Below are 20919 nucleotides of genomic sequence, written 5' to 3'. Positions count from 1 at the left end.
AAAGCTGATCTGGAGAGGCCCTGCGCCCAGGCAAGCAGCGGCCGGGCAGCCACACAAAAGAACCCAGCTCTGCACTGGCCCGTCCCACTGCTCCTCGTCTGCTGGCTCCGTGGAGTGCTTGCCCTGCCGTCTGCAGAAGTCTGTCTTCAGCTTGGACCTGCCTGCTTTCCCAGCTCCCCACCTCCTCCTTCCTCACTCTTGGGTTCTCCCCCAGGAGAGCGTTTTGTGCCGACTGCTCACTTGATCATTGGCCTCTTTGGCTGGGCCTTAGGATTCATTTCTGTAAGCAGCCTGTCTGACACTGCTGGTTCACCCTATCTGTCCGACTCTGGCCCTATCTCGCCAGAAATGCAGTAAAGCACATTGAGACAAGAATGTGAAAGAGCCTCGCAGGATCCTTCTCAAGGCAGCATTTAATGGAGGGCCTCACAATGGAATAATCTAAGTTCACAGGAGACTCTGGCTTGGGACTCTTGAGCCAGGAAGGTTTCCTGGAGGAGGTGACTCTTGAGCAGGGCCTTACAGAATGTCTGGGATTTAGGTAGAGGGTTTGGGACATTCCAGGCCAAAGGCCAGAGTAGGATGTCCATGGTGTACTATAGGGAGACTGAGTGATAAGGCTGGTGAGCACCAGGCTGTGGTCCTTGAACTTGGCTCTTTGGACTTTGGAGCTTTTGGAAATTTTTAATTAAAGGAAAATCAGTGCAGTAGTGACATTTAAGCTAGACTGGAAGAGAAATCCCAGAGGCACATCGTTTGTTGTTGTTGTTCAGTCGATCAGTCTTGTCCAACTCTTGGCAACACTGTGGACTGCAGCACGCCAGGCTTCCCTGTCCTCCACTATCTTCTGGAGTTTGCTCAAGTTCATGTCCATTGAGTTAGTTATGCTGTCTAACCATCTGCCTCTCTGCCACCCTCTTCTCCTTTTGCCTTCAATCTTTCCCAGCATCAGGGTCTTTGCTAATGAATTGGTTCTTCGCATCAGGTGGCCAAAGTATTGGAGTTTCAGCATCAGTCCTTCCAATGAATATTCAGGGTTGATTTCCTTCGGGATCAATTGGTCTGCTCTCCTTGCAGTTCCAGGGACTCTCAAGAGTCTCGTTAGAGGCACATTATCCCCTGGGATTTCTGATGAATTCATTGTGCTCCCACTGCAGCCAGGCCTCAGGCTGTGGCTCGTGACAGGCCTGCCTGTGGGGAGAGAGAGGCCACTCCCTCAGGCTCCAGGGTCGCTGGACCTAAGAGAATGCAGGCAGCCTCTGCATCCCCGTGTCCAGCTCCAGCCTCACAGGGTCACTTTAGCTTCATGGCATTTTTGGGGTCCCCTGAACATTAAGGGTCCTGTAGCTTAGTAGAAGCACATGTTAGTAAATTCTTGTGCCGCATCTTCCTGGGATCTTATCTGTCAACATCCCACTGCCTTTGACTACCAAAATACAAAATTAAAATATATATATACTTCTCTACTTCATATAGATATATAGAAGAGAAAATCCATGACTTGTTCTAGGGGTCTTGGGGGTGGGGTTACTGAGAAGATGCCTTTGTACCCTTGCACAGGCTGGCCCAGGAACAGAGTAATGGGGATGTGGAAGGGTGGTTGGCTGGAGACCTGAGGTCCCAGGGCCATCGCTTTCCTCCCTGTTGGCATCTTCCATGGCCCAGCCTACCCCCCACCCCGGCTGTGTGTCTCTCTCCTTAGTAGACCTGCTTTAGTGGGAGTGTGGAATTCTCCTGAACGCCCTGTCTCCCTCCTATCCACTGTGAAACCATCTGTTATATCGTCAGGTCTGTAACTTGGAATGTCTGTGCGTCTGCCCGTCTCCTTTCTTCTTTCTTGCTCCATTACAGCTCCCATGTCCTCTCCAGGTGCCTCACCCTCCCAACACCTCCACTGTTCACCGACCTGGAAGCTCTCTGTACCCCATCACTGAGGGGCCTTTATGGAGGTCTCACCATGTAGGCATGAGTGCTTAAATCACTGGCAATCAGTGATTCACTCAACCTCCAGCTCTTCTCCCTTCCCCAGATGTTGAGGTCCGGGGGTGGATCTTAAAATTCCAACCTTCTAACCTTGTCTCTCTGGTGACCCACACCCATCATCTTAGCATCCCAAAAGAGGCTCTTTCCTTCAATTGCAAGGGTCTTGGAAACTCTTGTGTCAGGATCTGGGACTAAGACCAAATATTATAACAAAAGATGTTCCTATTACCCCTTTCAGTCAGGAAATCGTAAGAGTTTTAGGAGCTCTGTGCCAGGATCTGGGGGTCAAGGCCAGATATACACGCCTTATTATGTTACAGTATCACAATGTGCACAATCCATACCATACACTCCACACACGCACAGAGTCCTTGGAGTGTTCCACCGACTGTCTGGTTCAGCAGATCCACAGGGCTGTGTCTGGGAGAGCTCGTGCTCCCTGCTTGACTTGTTCTGGGCTCTCACCCCACTTTCTGTGTCCTCTTGAATGTCTTGATGAGGATTCTTTCACAGCGTGGAGTCCGGTATCTTCCACTGCCTGCACCCAAGCCGAACCCCCTCCACCTGGCCTGTCTTCGTGCCTGGCAGTGCGCAGACGACTTGATCGGACTGTCACTTTGTATATTGAGGCCCATGAGGGCAGAGCTCCCCTGTCACTTGGACAGGCTCAGACTGTGCAGGAGAACCCAGAATCCTCTGGGCACCTCGGGAGCTGGGCTCAGAGCACCCCTGGATTCTGAGTGTCCCCCAGCATCCCAGGGAGGCCTTGCATAAGATGCTGCCACTTCATTCAGGTGTCCATCCAGGTGCTGCGGGGAGAGTCTGGGTCTTGAGGAGGCATCTGCTCCTGGGCTAGGTGCTCTTCCCTCAGGTGCTATAGCCTGAGCCCTGGCTGCCTGAGTTCACCAAGGCCTGGCATGTGGCCTCCACCCACTTCCTTTGCCTTGGGGAGCAGCAGGGTTGGCTTCCCTCCTCCCAGCATTTTGTGCGGACCAGGAAATTTGTAGCCCTATAAGCTGTTGACACATGCATTTCTAAGGAAAGGGTTTGGACACACTTGGCGAAAGGCAAATCCCATTAGCCATTGTCCAACGCTGGCTGTTGAGAACACCGTGTTCTCTGCATGGAGGCTCGGAGTGCCTTCTCTCCTGGGTTAGGGGCCCTCGCTGGCTTTGTTGTCTCCCCTCCCCTTCCCACTTTGGGGCCGGCAGAAGGGTCCGAGGAAGACCCAGAGGCCCTGGTGTGAGGCCCTCGCTTTCCCAGCAACTGTTGTTCTTCTGTTTCTCTCTTGCCGTCTTGTTCCTTACCCTCATCCTCTAGCTTTTCCTCTTTTTCCTTTTCCCCACCTTCCTCACCCATTCCCTGCCCTTCTCTCTCTCTCCCTTCTAAGCCCCTTTTCAAAAAATGGATGTGAGGCGGTGTCTATTTTCTATAAAAATGAAATGTTCAGCCATAGTGGTTTTCTTTTTTATTATTTAATTTTTGACTGTGCTGGGTCTCTGTTGCCTCGCAGGCTTTTCTCTAGTTGCGGCGAGTGGGGGCTCCTCTTGGTTGCAGCGAGCAGGCTTCTCCTTGCGGTGGCTTCTCTTGTTGTGGAGCATGGGCTCTAGGGTGCTCAGGCTTCAGCACTTGCAGCATGTGGGCTCTAGAGCACAGGCTCAATAGTTGTGGTGCCCGGGCTTAGTTGACCTGTGGCATGTGGGATCTTCCCTGATCAGGGATCGAACCCACGTCTCCTGCATCGGCAGGCAGATTCTTTACCACTGAGCCACCAGGGAAGTCCCCATTGTGGTTTTCGATGAACCGAGGATAAGGGGCTGACACTGCTGTATTTGTAGGCAAGTCTCAGGATTTAAAGGGCTGGTGCAGGCTGTCTGGAGCTGCCCCCCTGGGCCTGGGGAGGGTGGCTGGGGGCTGCCTCGGGGCCTCCAGAGCAGCCTCAGTGCTCTCCTCTGCTCCTCTTGTTTCATTTTGAGAACATAAAAAAAAAGAAAAACCAGGAAAGGACAAAGAATAATATAACAAACACCCCTGTGGCCACCACCTAGAATTGACACCTTGGCTTCCAATATTTAGTATAGAAATGAATGGGAGCATTAAACACACACCAAGCTGGGTTCCCTCCACTCCTCCTCGGAGCCCCTTCCTTCTTCCTGGGGTGCTGGGGCTGCCCAGCAGGGACCCTATCACCCATTCAGTGTGAGTCTTCCTCAGATGCTTGCTCTGCGGCTGTGAATCCATGAGTAGTGTAGCGTCGTGCTGGCTGTGTTTGTAGAAGTGTACTTAAGTGCTGACATGCTGTAATAGTGTTCTGCAGCTTGCTTTTCTCACTAAACATTATGTTTTTGAGATTTATCCCTGTTGATATTTACATCTGGTTTATTTCAGTGCCATGAAGTGCATTGTTGTACTAGAGCCTGTTTATCTGTTTATTGGTTCCACTGTCAGTGGGTTCTTGGTTGTTTCTGGTTTTTCTATATTATAAGAATGCTGCCATTTTAAATGTCTTCTTCGGGACTTCCTTGGCAGTCCAGTGGTTGACTCTGCACTTTCACTGTAGAGGGCATGGGTTTGATCCCTAGTTGGGGAACTAAGATCCTGCATGCCTTGTGGTGGGGCCAAAAACAAGTCTTTTTTGTGCCGCCTGACATGGCCACGTGGGCCTTCTGGCCAAGTTCAAGTGAGCCTAATCCCTTTGACCGCCCTTGGGTTTTTCTGAGCTTCACCTCCCAAACTAGCTGCCTTCTTCCTTTCCTTATTAGCTCTACCAGCAGGGGAAGATTTAGGGGAGCAGGAGAGAGAAGAGGGATGTGATGAACGGAATGGGTGGTGGACGTGGCCAAAGCATGGTCTGTATTTGTCATCCCACCCCTACTGCCCTTCAGTTCTTATTTGATTTTTATTTAACTTGAATGAATTTATCATAAGACAGTTTAAGAAAAATGTATATCTATCTCACCCGCATTCCTGCCTTCCTCACACAACTGTTTTCACTTTTCTGAGTCCCTTTTGGTCTCTGTCTACAAGCATATTTCTGCACAGTTGTAATTGTACACATAGCACTGTGTATTCTGTATTTTCGATTTAACCACATATTACAAACATTTTCCATCCTGCTACAGTCTTCATGATGACCATGTATTTCCGTGATCATGTAACCTTTTGTCCTGCCACGTGCCCTAACCTGCTCTATCCTGTCCTGGGGCCTGCTTTTCCTCGCCTTTCTCTTCCCCAGTCCCAACAATCTTTGTGATCACATGGTCATCTAGAAGCAGAGAAACAGCCCTGCCCAGCTCCTCTCCCACCCACCGACGGTGCTGCCCCCAGACCCACCACCTCCTTCTAAACTCCCTTTCTTTGGCGATAGAAAAGCAGCCAAATGCAACAGTGGGACAGTCTCAGTACATTCAACTTTGAGATTGTTTTACATACTCACAAATCAGCTTCTCCCAGGAGGAAACAGAATGGAGCCGGCTCCTTAGGCCTTTTCTTTCTTCTCTAGGTTTTCAGGGAGATGGTGAAGGGGATTCGGAGGCTCTGCCATGGTCTACCCAAGCTCCCCAGGGAGGGGCCTGGGCCTGAAGCCCTCTCTAGGAGTGTAAAGTATGTGTTCTGTGCCCAGAGGTTAAGCTTGGGGTGGTGCACGTAAGAGAACACCATCTGTAGACGTGGCAGCATCACGCCATCCTGGAGCCCTCCCTGTGGTGTTGATCTCACCTCTATCTTCCGTTTCTTGAGCAAACTCCCTCCAGGCAGCGTGGAGTTTCCCGTTTATATCACTAAAGCAAGGCTTCTCCTTTTTCAATTTATTTCTATTTTTTGGCCACACCACACGGCTTGCAGAATCTTAGTTCCTCAACCAGGGACTGAACCTGGGCCCTGGCAGTGAAAGTGTGGGATCATAACCACTGGACCACCAGGGAAGTCCTCGGCACCGGTCTTCTACCCCTTCTCAAGAGCCAAATGGTCAACCTAGGGATGACTAATAATAATAATAATGGACTTAGTTATAATGAGAGCTGATATATATGGAGTACTTTGTGCCAGATATCCTGCTCAAAAGCATTTTCTACTTGTCATCTTTTTACTCCTTCCTACACCCAAGTAAGATTGGAAACTCCCACTATCCCCATTTGATGGTGTGGAACTGAGGCTCTGAGCAAGTAAATGACTTGCCTACATCTTCCTTAGAACCCTCACTGTAGTCTCCTCCCCAACACTGTCCCAGCTGGGAAACGACACGATCAAGAGAAGCAGAGATGAACTGTTCCCTTTTTAGTCCCTTCAGAGAAGCCCCTTGCTGGTGTGGAAGTTATTTTGTACAAAGGCATCGATTAGAAATTTTCCATTCCCTTTAAGTTTCCCATTAGAGGCTCTGCCCTATTTTCTCCTTGGAAGTCTCTGCTTCAGGGAACCTGCTTCAAGGGACCGGGGAACAGGGAAGGCAGGATGGGCTGGATGGGGAAGCGGGTGAATGGGAGAGAAAGGGGAGAGGTGATCCTATCTTAGCCTCCTTCTCTTGAAGCCTCAGATGATTGTATCTCAGCCTCCTTCTCCCACAGCCTCAGAGAAGAGGGAAGTGGGTGGTGCAGAAGGTATGGATGCAGGAGCGTGCCCTGCCCTGCCCGGCTCCTCCTTGGGGATGACCATCCTCCAACCGACAGTGCTGAGAGTCCCTGCCAGCAGATTGGCCTGGTAGAAAGAGCAGCAGTTTGCCAACAAGCAGACCAGGCTTCCTGTCCCAACTTGGCCACTTACTGGGCAGATGGCCTTGGGTAGGCAACTTGACCATTGGCAGAAGGAGGATAGTCTTACATCCCAGGGTGAGGTCCCCACGCTGGGTGGAGCACTGAGCAGATGCCGCGAGAGTGAACTTCCTTCTGGCTGGTTCATCCCCAGAGAGGCGTACACACTTAGGGCTCTGGGGCCAAACTAACCCAAGATCTGGTCAGTGATGGGAAAGCAACTGGTGCTTGTCAATTCTTTTTCCCAGTCCATGTACTATAAGTGGGCTTCTCTGGATTGAAATCTGTGGTCACTGTACCAAGTCACTTTCTGTTTGTGCTCCACAGTCAACCTAACCTCGTCATCTTGGGCTTAAAGCACCAAATACAAGGGGCCTTTGCTTTTGCATAGCTGTTGGGGAGGGGTGGGGAGACCCAGGGTCCAGGGGAGCTGTTCCTCCATGGAATTGGCTGAGGAACCCCCAATAGTCACCTGGGGGCTCGAGTCCCTGCCTTGCTGTCCTGGTGCCTCCCCGCCACCCCAACTGGCAGGGACTGGAGACAGGCCTTAGCCATGGTAACAAAGAAGCCTATTAGTCACCTGGAGAAACCAAAGCCCCAAACCAGGAAGCAGGCCTCTCTGCCTTTGGATTTTACTTTCTCTCCCTTCTCCATCCTCTGTGCCTGCCTGCCTGCCTGCCCTCCACAGACCAACCCAGCATCCCACATCTGGGCTACAAACAAGCCTGCTGCTGTGTCTAATCATAGCAGCGGGCAGGGCCCTGGTTTAACCCAACACTAGAAATTGCCCAATTTCAGAAACTGATTAAACAACTTTGCCAAAGCATTTTTGAAATGGGGCATGGCACTGGGAGGCGTTCATCTGCAACCAGCTGGCCCTTCATGTCATGGGCCCCAGCCCCAGGCCCCTACAGGCCGCTGACTCAAGCCCAGCCCCATCCGGGATAGGGAGACCCCTGATGTGAGCCCCAGGTCTCTGGGAGATGACGAGCAGATATGAGATGAGGCTGAAGATGCCCCGTGTCTCTTGTGCTCTGGGCACATGCTGAAAGCCCTCAAAAGCTCTGGCTGTGGCCACATGCATTTGTATATGATGTGTGTGGTGGGAAAGGCAGTCCCCAGAGGCTGCTTCTCTCTGGACCTGCTCTCCAACACGCCAAGCCTCTCCTTCTCATAGGTGTGAACATAATGCACTCGTTTTTCCTTTTGAAGGCAGGCCCACCCCTGCATGCCTGCCGCCCCGGCCACCGCACAGGTTACAAAACACCACGGCTGTGTTTCTGGTACCTCAGCATCCCTCCCCTCCTCACCCCCCACAGAGAAGTAAAATGTCAGTGAAGCAAACTACTGACTCAAAGCTGTGGAATCTATAAATATTAAATTGCTCTGGCTTTCCCTGGCCCATCTAGCTCCGATCAGCTCCGGTGGGGAGGTGGCTGATTAGTGTAAGGAGGGGAGGGGCCACTGGGGAGACAAGTGTCCTCAGAGGTCAAGGCCGAGGCTACCTCCATGGGCTGAGGTCCCTAGCTGGAGGAGAAGCAGCAGGGAGTGGGGCGCAAGGAGCAGGGAGCTGGAAAACCCACACGCCCCTGTAACCCAGAAGGGGTCACCTCTGATTTTTCCATTGGAGGCTTTATGGTTGGAGGGAGACTGTGGTTTGTGGGGAGCTGGGTGTTGCATCTCTGACCCCAGCCCAGAAATCTAATGTGAGGGCGGCAGCACTGCCAGTATGCTTCCCCCAGGGACTGTCGCCCTCAGAGCAGGCACTGGAACCTCCCCAGGCAGCAGGGCTGGAGATGGTGGCCAGCTGTCCTCCTCCTGTCTGCTGCCCCAGGCTCCTCCCCACACAGGCCCCTGTGCTCCCCCGGGTGGGGCCCCCCTGCTGTGATCTGTGCTGGTCTGCATACCCTTGCGTGTGCGCTGCGGGGGAGTACGCGTTCACACCACCTCCTGAGGTGGAGACTTCCTGCAGGCAGGGGAGCAGCTCCTGTTTCTTGGGAACCTCATGTTGTTGCTCAGTCGTGTCCGACTCTTTGCAACCCCATGGGCTGCAGCACATCAGGCTTCCCTGTCCTTCACTATTTCCCAGAGTTTGCTCAAGCTCATGTCCATTGAGTTGATGATGCCATCCAACCTCTCTAGGCTTTCTCATTTTTCTTCTATGTACTGAGACCCAGGGCTGAAGTTCTTAAATGCACAGCCTCATTGATCCTTCCATAGTGGGATAAGGTGGGAACTGCAGTATTTTTACCACGTGGCAGCGGAGGGTCTGCGGTCCAGAGGGTGGAGGTGACTTGCTTGGAGTTCCTTGGAGAAGTCCCCTGCAGACCCAGGGGGGTTCCGTGGCTCTTCAGAGGTGGAGCCCGGATTCCACTCGAGGACTAAACCATGTCTGGGGGCGCTGTCCCATGGACTGTGGGGCCATGGCCAAGCTCTCTCTCTCTTTTGCAGGCATCCCCACCCTCATCGTGTTGGACCCGCAGGGGGAGGTGATCACGCGGCAGGGGCGGGTGGAGGTGCTGAATGACGAGGACTGCAGGGGCTTCCCGTGGCACCCCAAGCCCGTGCTGGAGCTCTCCGACTCCAATGCTGTGCAGCTGAACGAGGGCCCCTGCCTCGTCCTGTTTGTAGGTAGGAAGCTCAGCTGTGGGCCCCGGGTGGGACAAAATGGGCAGAGCTCACTAGGGGGCCAGGGGGGGTCTGTCCCTGCAGCTTCTTTCAGTCACCAGCAGCACAAAGCCTGGGCCTTTGTCTCTGGCTGCCGTGCTTCTGACCCTGGTGATTTATTCATGCTTCTCCCCTGTGGCGGCTGTGCAGGGAGCTGCTGCTCTGCTTTCCTTCTAGCTGCTCCTGGCCACCAGCTGGGAAGAAGAGGTCAGGCTGGGAGGAAGCCCTGGGCCCGCTGATGAACAGACCCATTGTTGGAGGCGGGGCTGCCGCGCAGCAGCTGTGGGGGGCTGGGCCCCCTCAGACCAGGGCTCACCCCCAGCTGCTGCCGCTTCTCTCCTGTGCTCTGAGGAGCTGCCCCAGGGCGGTATCTCTGGGGCTGAGAACCCCTCCGTCTCCCTGCCTCTCCCTCTCGTGCTCAGTGTGTGACTGGTCTGCCCTGCAGGAAGACGCAGGAATATCCGTGCCAGGCTCCTGGCAGGCCCGTGGGGTGACCCCTGGTTCCTTCTGCAAATGGAGTAACTGCTGGCCAAGGGCCACCTCACCCTCTGCCTTAGGACTCATTGCTCAGTTCCAGCTTAAAATAAGTCTGGGTACCAGGATCATGGTACATGAAACAGGAACATGGCCGAGCTGCTGCCATCTGTAGTGAGGGGGCTGGAGAATGTGTGTAGCATCCAACCCCCATTCTCTGAAAGTCTGGTTTGGGGGCCCCCAGGTGGGGAGCCCATACCTGGACTGGAGGGAATCCTGGCTTGCAGGCTGGCCTTGTGCTTGGACGACAGTGACCCTGAGAAGGGATGGCCTTGGGGAACCATTCACCTTGGGGCTTTCCTGCCTGCTGCAGGCTCACACGCCCCCAGCCTGGGGCCTGGGAAGCTTTTATGACCTGAGGGACAATTGGGAACGTCACTGGCCATCTGTAAATGTGGAAACAGGGTCCCAGGGAGGCAAAGCAAGTTCCCAGAATCACCAAGCTAATCAGAGATGAATCTAGAGTGTATAGGGCTAAGCCTGCACACTGGTCCTCCTGGGAGGACTTCTGGGTGAAGGTCCTCTGCAGGCGCCTGTCCCCCCTCCCCTGCTTTGCACTGGCTCTTGGTTACTGGGTTCAGCAGGAGTGAGCTGCTCCTGTGTTGCTATTTCACTGGAAGCAAGAGATGCCCAAAGGGGGTTCTGGGAGCCTGGTTGGGGGTTCTTCCCTACAGTCAGCCTGTCCCCTCCCAGGCAAGTCCCGCTGCCAGCTATGAAATTGGCATGCCAGTACCCTGGTGCCTCCCAACTGCCACCGAAGCTGATGCTCAGACCGCAGTCCTGACTCACCACCACCGCCACTTCTGCCATTTCCATTAGGAAGTCAGGGATCCAAGGACAGAGCATCTCATTCTGTGATGGAGAGAGAACCACCAGGGCCTCAGGTTCTGGTTTAGGAGAGGCTCAGCTTCCAAGCTGGGTTTGTGAGGAGTTCAGTGAACAGGATTTCATTTGCCTGGGCATTAGTGCTAGATGGTGAAGTGAGTTCTTCCTGGGGGCATGATGCAGAACAGCCTGCCTGCCAGAGCAGTGAGGAAACTGGCCTGTGCCTGGGGACACACCCTCGTACCTCCAGGAAGCGAGGTCGGTGTCCCAGGGGAGGCTTTGCTTCCACTCAGGGGCTGCCCAGATGGGCGTGTCAGGCCCCGGACCTGGGCACCACTCCATCTGATTGACAAGCCAGTGCTTCTTTGTGGCTTTCTCTCTCTTGTCACAGATTCTGAGGATGACGGCGAGTCGGAGGCGGCCAAGCAGCTAATCCAGCCAATAGCTGAGAAGATCATTGCCAAGTACAAAGCCAAAGAGGAGGAGGCGCCGCTCCTGTTCTTTGTGGCAGGGGAGGTGAGTGCCGCCGGGGCCCCCCAGGCTGGTTCTGCTGGCCGACCTTTACAACATGAGTGATGTAGCCCTTGGGGATGTCTGAAGGGGCCTGGGGTTCTGGGGTGACAGTGCTTCTAGAAGAGCCCACAGACAAATGGAGCATGAAAAGGTGTCATCAGTCAAGGAAAACCAGTTCTGGCACCTGCCGCCGCCTCCTTCCCATCTCTTACCCAGCAGTCCCCGGGCAGCAGGGGGCTCTCCTAGGACAGAAGCTCCCTCTTGCAACCAGACTGCTCCCACCCCGGCTGCTAGGGAGCCACAAAGATAGTGGTCAGCACTTACTCCTTCCGGGCTGGGTCCCAGCCAGGCTCCTGATGCTTTACAAAGAGACTGGTTAGTCCCCGGACACCCGTCCGCCCAAGGGGGCTTTTCCCATCACGGAACACTGATGGGGATCCGACTATCACTCCGACCTGCAGTTACCCCGCCAGCCCAGGGAGAATGCTGACGTTCCTGGCATCCCTGCCTCTTCCACTCCAGGCCTGTCCCTAGAAGGCCTCCAGCTGGTAGGGGAGTGGCTCCCAAGGTGGGGTAGCCTGGGTCCTGCCGACACCGAATCTCTGAGATCGCGCAAATTGCGCAGCCACGCCCCCTTGGTTCCCCACCCCGGAGCCACCCTCCACGCATGCGCAGCCGCCTCTTTCCCGCCCCCCACCCCACCCCACCCCCCACCCCGCCCGCGGCACTGGCCTGAGTCGGTTATTGACAGACACACATTTTGAAGCCAGCGCCCCACCTCCACCACCACCCGCCCTCCTTGTTCCCATCTGTACCTCCAGTTGGTCCGAGCCCCGTGCTCATTTCACGCTGTGTTTGGATCCCAGGGGCGGCCAGGCTCCCTGAACCACCCATTCATCACCTCAATAGCCAGCCCTGCCCGGTGGGCCCCTGGAAGACAGCTGGAGTCACCCTGCCCAGCCGTGGGGTGGAGGGAACAAAGCCGGTTCAGAGGGCCCTGCCCTGGGCTACACAGCCCGCTCCACACAAAGCTCAAATGGAAGCCGCGCTGAATGTATTAAACTCTAACTCCTTCGACCAGAACAGCGGCTAGGAGAGAAAAGATGGGCTCAGGAGAGGGAAAGGGCTGAGCCGGGGTGGAGGCGGGGCTGTAGGGCTCCAGTGGCTGCTCTAGAAACAAGGCCGAAAAGGAGCGCTGGCAGGTTTGCTGTAGGCCCGGCCAGGCCAAGCACCTCACCTGCACCACCCATGTGCTCATCACCTGGCCGGTGGGAACGCCATCCTTAGGGGTTCACAGATGAAGAAAGTGAGGCTGGGAGAGGGTAAGGCTGTTGCGAGGCCGGCCTGGCAGGGCTGTGCGCCCAGGCTGGCTCACTCTCCCAGAGCCCCACGTGAGTCATTATTGAATCCCTTTTATAGAATTTATGAGACCTGGCCTCTGAAAGGTTTCTTGCCAAAGTCTCGCATTAAGTAGGTGGCGGGAGAGAGGAGCGAATGTGAGATCAGGAGTGACACTGGAAGTAAGCTCTCACTCCCTCTGTCCACGGGGTCCCGTACAGGGCTGGCCCAGCCTGGACCAGAGCGGCCCAGGGGCATAGGGGCATCCACTACTCCAGCTCGCCACCTCCCCACCCGACCTTCTATGCCCTGAACCCGGGCTCCTGGCCTTGGCAACTGTCTTGGCCAGTTCTCTAACCTCAGAAGCAAGATGGCAGGAAAGGAAGTGGGCACAGGGCGCTGGAACTGTCTGGCACCAACTGGGTGCCTCTGAGCCCAGGACTCCAGCCCTTCACAGTCGGCCTGGGGCTGAGGCCTTTGTCTTGATCCCATCCTCACCCACAGACAGAAGTTGTCCCTTCCTGGGCCTTAACAGATGTTAAAATTCATCTCCCCATGTTTGCTCAGAGGGAGAGGGGCAGGGAGGCAGCAGGCACTGAGCTTGGCTTTCTAATGGAAGTTGGATGGATGGGATTTGTCCAGGTGTCTCCCCTCTGTTTATCATGAAGATTGTTTATTAACCCAAATAGAGGGCCTGAATTGGGTGAACACTGCCAGAGATGCTGAATCACCCAGCACTGCTGGGAAGTGTGTGCTCTTTGTTGGGTGGGGGAAAAAAAGACCATCACTTATCTTTCCTAAGAAATTGCCCTTTTAGAAAGAAACATTTTTTGTCTCAGAAACTGCTTGCCAGCCTTTAAGGCCCGGAATACTATCAGCTCTTTCTGCAGGTCTTCTCATTCAGTGGAAAATTTGCACGTTTTTTAGTGGGACAACCTGGGAATGGGTATAGAACGTCCATTTCCTGTTAGCAGCAGCATGAAAAGTAACCTCAGATGGCTGTGTGTATGCATGCTCAACCCTGTTCAACCCTTTGCATCCTCAGGGACTGTAGCCTGCTAGGCTCCTCTGTCCATGGGATTTTCCCTTCTGCAGGGGATCTGTCTGATTCAGGGATTGAACCCAGGTCTCCAGCAGGCAGATTCTTTACCACTGAGCCACCTGGGAATCCCAATTTCAGATGGCTGCCCCCTTACAAATCTTTCTCCTTGTCTTTGGATTTCTGTTTGCCTTTATATTTACTAAAGGTACGCCTCATACTAGAGAAATTTCTCAGGTCACTGGGAACCTACGATTACTATAACGATGGTGTAAAACCTCAGTAGTACTTCAGAGGCCTGGGCTTCTGAACTGGTTGTGCAACTCCTGCCCGCCCCCTACAGCCGTGGGATGGGGGTGGGGGGGCTGAGCTGTTTTGTTAAAAACATTCAGAAGCTGAAGTCCAGATAGCCCTCGGCCCACAGTGGGGCTGCAGATAATTGAGAGTGGGTTGTAAAAGTAAGTAATCAAAAGACATCCCATTTTTACAAGTTAAAGTTGCTTTCATGCTAATAAAGCAAGATGACTTGCCTGGGGTTTGAGCTGATGCAGACAGTGAATTTGATGAACCAGCCTCCCCCTCGCCCTGGCAGGGCAGGGTCCCCTGCTCCCTACCTCCTCCCTACTCCCTGTTCTGAGAGCCCATCTTGCCTGGAGGCCAGCGGCTCTCCAGGATGGTGGGGTGGGGTTCCCCTCCATGGTGTGTGGGGAGTCCAGGCCCAGGGGATTCTCAACTCTCTTTCTTGAAAACTCACTGGTTCTCTTTCCCTCCGGTTCCTTCCAGGATGACATGACTGACTCCCTGCGCGATTACACCAACCTGCCCGAGGCTGCCCCCTTACTCACCATTCTGGACATGTCAGCCCGGGCCAAGTACGTGATGGACGTGGAGGAGATCACCCCCGCCATTGTGGAGGCCTTTGTGAATGACTTCCTAGCAGAAAAGCTTAAACCAGAGCCCATCTAGTGGGGCCCCAGCTTTCCGGGACCTTATTTAAAACTCATTCTTCTCCTCCCCCTCTCCCCCCTTCCCGTCGCCCTTGGACTTTTCCAGCGTGTCCCGAATCACACAACCCAAGTGTCCAACCTCTCTGTGGTGCCTTGTTTTCTGCATTAACTCCTCAGCTAGCACCTAGGGTGCGCATCCTCTCCAGCAGCAGAAGAACCCACCGTGTTTGGAGACTCTGCTCGGGGATTCGTGGGGCTGGTGTGACCCGGCCAGAATAAGGGCTGCGGCGCGCTCTCGTCGCTAGCTCTGGGTGAGGCATTTTGCGCGCCCCTGTTCTTCCGCCAAGTGGGCACAGACCTTGGGTGTACCGGCTCTGTCTCGGGTGCTAGAGCGCATGCGCAGAGCCGCGCGCGCTCAGGTGGAGCCGGGCGGGGGCGCGGCCCCGGAGGTCTCTGCGCAGACCTGCTGCGCACCAGGACAGCCTTTCCTCAGTGACTTGGTCTGTCTTGACCTGAGGAGAAAAACACCAGCTTGTCAGTTGGTTTCTTGGGCAGGGGAGGAACTCCAGCTCTCAAAGGAAACTTGTGTTCTTTTCTGATGAGAAAAAGAGTAGCTACAGTAATGGTTCACGTAGTAATAGCTTACTTTGATGGAGCGCCTCCCATGTGATAAGAAAGAGCTGCTTCTTCCTTCCTTCGAGCTCTTTCTCCCTTGATCTTGACCTTCCCCCAGTTTCTGCCTTCTCAAATGGACAGCCCCTCCCATTTTAGAATGTTGTTAGTAAGTTCTCTCCGTTGGTCATCTTCCCAAGAAGAGGCAGTGGACCTGCATTGCCAGAAGAGCACTGTGCCCCCAGCGCCCTGTGGCTCTGGGCCTAGGGCCCCTGGAGCCTCTGCCCACCCTTGGTTACCCCTGCATTCCCTTTTCTTCTCAAAGCAGAACTTTTAAAAAGAGACAAGGAATTGCCAGAAGCCTAGCTTTTTCCTAAGAACCTGCAGAAAGGGCTGTGCCCTAGGGAGTGCAGGCTGAGGACAGGTCAGCTTAAAAATGGGCCCTGTGTTGGCTCTGCTGGGCCCAGCTCAGCTCTGTCTTTGGGCTGAACTGACCACAGAAAGGAAACTAGCAGCTGTGCTCATGATTTGGGGTAGAAGGCTTCCCCGGGTTTCAGCCTGTCTCAATCAGGCGTCAGGGCCTTTCGGATCATTTCAGGCCTCACCTCTGGCTCCACCCACAGCCAGCCAAAACCGTTTATTTGGAAAACCCAGCCCCTTCCAATTAGCTGTTGACAGCATTGCTTCTTGCTGAGTGGGATTGTTCATTTGTAGTTCAGAGGGACAAGTGGAGTTGGTCATTAGACTATTACTGTTACCAGCCTGAAATGCAATCACCTAGAAAGAAATAAAACAGGCATCTCTGGACGTTATCAACCATTTGGCCTGTCCTGTCCTTCGTAACAAAAATCTTCTGGCTTGTACTGTGCTCCATGGGGTGGACAGTGAGAGGGTGGGTGGCACATACAAGATCCTCTTGACTTTCACTGGGTACTTGGCAGCTGTGCGTCAGGATTTTTGAGAACCAAACCCTAACGTCATCTGTTGAATCCTCCAGAAGCCAGGATGCTCGTTTGGATGAGAGTGCCAGAGGCAGGTCCCGGCTGGAGCTCTGGCCACCATCTCTTGGGGTTTGACTTGCTATGGCAGGGGGTGGAGTCTCAGATGACAGGCATCTTTGTGGACTCATGCTCATTCCTCCTCCACAAAGGAACACATGCTCAGAGAGTCTGAGAAGGCCAGTTGGAGAAACACAAGGAGTCTCGCAGGGGTCCTCCTGTGAAGAATGAGGTTGGAGACCCTCAAACCTGGCTCTGTCCAACCCTCTAGGACTGGGGGCTGCTCCAGGAGACCTGCCAGTGTTTCCCTGGGGAGATGGGAGGGTGGGGACAAGATGAAGTCAACCTCACTTGGAGGATAGTTGGGATTTCTGTCTCTGCCCTGTACCAAGATGGCCTTGGAGGAAAGGTGGTCTCTCAGCAGCTGCTTATTTTCTGAGGCAAAAGGAACGAAATCCAGTGAGGAGTCCTCACAAGTCATTGCAGCAGAAAAATGAGGTCATCTGTGATCCTTCTATGCCCATTCAGGGCCAATTGTACTTGCCACTAATGTCAACTGGACCCATGACACCAGAATTCCCCTCTTGAAGGGGGTGTGGAGGTTAAGATCAGTGGGAAGTTTTACTAAAAAGGTACTTCTGGTTTATACAGTGGCAACTTAAAAATCTCTATAGTGCAAGATGCTAGAGATCTTAAAGGGTATTGATGCAGACGAAGTGGGTGGCTTCTTAATTTCTACTAAATAGCTCCAAAATACCTTAAAATTCTGGTCGCTAATTAGAAGCAGGTTAAAACACCAGCTGTGACATATTCAAGGGCTTCCGCCAGCAGCAAAGGAAACCGGGCCCTGCAGCTCGGGACAGGATGGTGGCTGTAAAAATGCCACCCTGGGGTTACAAGTCTGTGGTCACCACAATGACTTCCAGATCTGATTCTACCCCCCCCCCCCCTTTTTTTTTAATGGAGTTGAGATTTTTTTTTTTTTTTTTTTAACTTATCTTCAACAGTAAAGATCTCTAAGAAAAAAAGAAAGGTATGTTTGGGGGATAGGTATGTATGTATGTGTTAGTCACTCAGTCGTGGTGGACTCTGACCCCATGGACTGTAGTCCACCAGACTCCTCTGTCCATGGAATTCTCCAGGCGAGAATACTGGCATGCATGCCCAGGCACTTCAGTCACGTCCAATTCTTTGCGACCTGATGGACCATGGCCCACCAGGCTCCTCTGTCCATGGAATCCTCCAGGCAAGAATACTGGAGTGGGTAGCCATTCTCTTCTCCAGGAGAATCTTCCCCACCCAGGGAATCAAACCCGAGTCTCCTGCATTGCAGGCGGATACTTTACCATCTGAGCCACCAGGGGAGTCCAGGTATGTATAGCAGGTAGCTGTAAAAGCCGGAGGGTGACTGAGAACCACCTTCTCTTCCAGGAGCAGGTAAGGGGGGCTGCTTGGTCCCCTAGCCTCAAGTGTGTCCACTTATCCGAGCACAGGGAGTCTGTTCTGCTGTTTTGGCACCAGCCAAGCTTCAAGTGGTAATTGTCAGCCAGACTGTGTTTTTTCCTGTTGCCTAATTAAAGACACTAAAAAGCTGTTGTCTCCTCCTGCTGCCTTGTTGCAGGGCAGCAAAGGGAATTCTGCAGCGATAGAGACATAGTAGAGCATGCTGGATCCAGTAAGGTCACCAGAGGGAGGAAGCTACACACACGCACAGGCGTGTCCACCTGGAGAGGCCTTGGAATGGCAGCTCTGGGAGGGGCCTGAGTGAGTTCCTGGTCCAGCCCCTCCAGGGTGCCGGCATTCTGTTTCACTGTGAACCCCCACCCCTCCTTGGGCAGGCCCCTGCTTGCCGGGCAGGCCCCTGCTTGCCTGCCAGGACCAGGACCTCAACAGGACAGAAGTGAGGGATGTGGGTTGTGGCAGTGCCCCTGCAGCTTCTCTCCAGATGCTGCTGTGTAGACCGAGGATGGGCTGGAGCTCAGGATCTTCCATTCACCCTGAAGCAGCTGTGTCCAGTGAGCCCTAAACCTAAGCCCCTCGTTGCTCACCACCAACCCCTGTTGAGTGCCCACTGCTTCCCTCCAAGCAGGCTGCTCAAGGGGAAGTTCTCTGCAGACAGATGGCTATTGTTTGTTAGCTTCATTATTGGTTATTCATTATTAGTAAGTAGTGCATGTGTGAGGAGGGAATATTTTCCAGGAAACAGTAGGCTCAGATGTAGGGAAGTATGATACGGAGTCTACTCTATGGCTGGGATTTCTCCTACTGGAGGAAGTCTGACATCAGGATGTTCTAGATACACCTTTAGTGTGAAAGCATGAAGAGAAGTCATTATGCTTCATTGTTCAGCCTGTGTCCCACCCCCTGGGCCTTCTGGAATACTTTCCCAAGTCAGGAAATATGTGACTAGATTTAGGTAGGATGGTTCTGAGGAGCTGTGGGGTTTCCATGCAATCATGTGCCTCCTCCCGAAAGCCTCTGTCCCTCAGCCTATAGACCAGTGTGCAGCCAGCCTCATGTCTGATTCCTGGGTGCGCTTGCCTTACACAAGTAAGCCAACCACATGGGGCTAGAAGTGGGATACAGGAGGAGGCATGGTTAAGACCCAGGCCCCCAAACCAGATCGCCTTTGACATCAGAGGATATGAACTCCCCAGCTAGCCAAACCACTCTCCGGGCCTGCAGTCACAGAAGGGCAAGCAAGGCTGGGAGGCCAGACCCTGCTGCAGCCTCATCTCCTCAACCTGTATTCTCTCCTTGCATTCTGAGGCAGCAGCAGCTGTGGGGATGGTCCTCTCCACCTTCTCTGTAGTTCAAACGGTAAAGAATCTGCCTGAAATGCAGGAGACCGAGGTTTGATCCCTGGGTCAGGAAGATCCCCTGGAGGAGGACATGGCAACCCACTCCAGTATTCTTGCCTGGAGAATCCCATGGACAGAGGAGCCTGGTGGGCTACAGTCCATGGGGTCACAACTGAGCGACTAGCTCGAGCACCTCTGCAACCTCAAGGCCTCAGCTGAAAAAAGTTGCTCTTCCCTACAAATGTGGCTAGGACAGAACTGACACCATCGCTATGTGCAAATTTTTGGTACACGTGCTTTGGGCAGCGTCCTGGCTTCCTGAGGCTTTCATTGCTTGCAGCGGCTCCAAGGTAACTGGGGACCCTGGTTCAGGGACTGTCAAGTCACCCACAGCAGCACATCAGCTTGTCTGTTCATCTGGCTTCTAGCATTATTTCCTTTGCATGTTCACTGATGTAAGATCTTGGAGTTAAAAGGTGTTTACATGAGTGTTTTCTTTAAAACACGTTTTCCAGGTGAGCCAGCCAGGTCAGCTCCCACAGAGGATTGGCCAAGAGGGGTCCACAGTGCAGCAGATGATTTTCAGTACCAGCCAGGATGTGGTGCTGTTTCTGGGGTCTTCGAGTGATGTAACAAAAAAAGTGGAGCTAAAGGCAGCTCAGCTTGTGGTGACATCTGGTGTTGTTAATAACCCTGGGGAACATGCTAGGAGGTCCCAGGTGAAACTGGTAGAAACCAGTTCCCCAAGGTTGGCTTATCCTCTGGGCCTTAATGACTTTTTTTCCCCCTTAATTGGCATGTAATTGCTTAACACTGCTGTGTTTCTGGTACAGCAAAATGCATCAGCCATACATATGCATATCCTGTTCCTTGGATTTCCTTCTCATTTAGGTCACCACAGAGCGCTGAACAGAGTTCCCTGTACTATACAGTAGGCTCTTATATATGTATGTCCGTCTACCAATTCATCCCATCCGCCCTTCCCGCCTTGGTATCCATACGTTTGTCTGTGAATGACTGAAATTCTAAGGTGCGATAGCAACCGAGGCTGGGGAGGGATAAGGGCTTTCATGCCTCCCGTCTTGAAACTCCTAAAGGGCGATGCGGTGGGTTTCCAATGGATGTTCCAGGCACCTGGGGACATCAGCATTTGCTGAGAGCTGCTTTCCCAGAGGCTCCATTCAAAGGAAAAAGATGTGCTAGTTTTTTTCTGTAGCATCTGCTTCCCGTTTCTGTACATTTCCTCCTTAGTTTTTGGTCCAACTTTCTGTACTTTTAAGATTTTTGCTGAGAATGAATGACAGTGTGGATGGATCTCTCACTGCAGCAACTCTGAGCTTGCTTGCCACAGGCCCAGGGTGGTGGAGGGAGACTTGACTCCAGTCTCCTGATTGCAACTTGCATCCAGGAGAAATCCCCACCCCTCCCTTCAGCGTGGGGAGTCGTTTTGAGGTGTGACTGCCCCCTTGTGGCAGATCCCACCACTACAGCTACGTGCAGCACAAAGGCAAGGGGCAGCTTGGCCAACCTTCTGAAGCTCTGAAGGCTTCTTTCAGCCGAGCAATGTGCTGCTCAGTTTTCATCCCTGTTTCCTGGGGAAATGGTGACATAAATATTGGTAAAAAACTGAGAAGGATTCAAGATAGCTAATTTCCATCAGTAGGTAAAAAACTTCACCACCACTTGCTCCCCCATGATCATTTAAAAGTAAAGACTGCCCCTTCCCTCTGGTAAATTATACCCAGAAATATATAAAGAACTCACAAGGCATGGTATACAAGTCATTGATCCTAAAGTGTAGGGGACGCAAATTTCTTTTCCTTCTTACACCCAGGGTGATAAAACCAGCATAGAATGACTTGCCAGGTATGCTCTTTTGCAGTGCTGTTTTTCTGAACAAAGACAAGATCTAGGGTG

The 20919-nt window shown here is 53.1% G+C and overlaps 1 protein-coding gene across 5 annotated transcripts in view; it reads left to right on the top strand.

The window, feature by feature from the left end:
* NXN (nucleoredoxin) overlaps window positions 1-16022 on the top strand; it is a 159282-nt gene extending 143260 nt beyond the window's left edge. For 4 of the 5 annotated variants that reach the window (XM_043478704.1, XM_043478727.1, XM_043478733.1 and 1 more), the window contains 3 exons: window positions 9180-9359; window positions 11146-11270; window positions 14428-16022. In XM_043478704.1, the coding sequence (XP_043334639.1) occupies window positions 9180-9359; window positions 11146-11270; window positions 14428-14610 (488 nt within the window). In that variant the 3' untranslated portion in view covers window positions 14611-16022. The remainder of the gene's footprint in view (window positions 1-9179; window positions 9360-11145; window positions 11271-14427) is intronic. The other variant, XM_043478711.1, reaches the window with a different exon arrangement.
* The last annotated feature ends 4897 nt before the right edge of the window (window positions 16023-20919 follow it).

The sequence above is a fragment of the Cervus canadensis genome, chromosome 1, assembly GCF_019320065.1.
Source record: "Cervus canadensis isolate Bull #8, Minnesota chromosome 1, ASM1932006v1, whole genome shotgun sequence".
Classification (NCBI taxonomy): Eukaryota; Metazoa; Chordata; class Mammalia; order Artiodactyla; family Cervidae; genus Cervus; species Cervus canadensis.
Note: the sequence above shows the minus strand (reverse complement) of the source record. Positions and strands in the feature narration are given on the sequence as shown.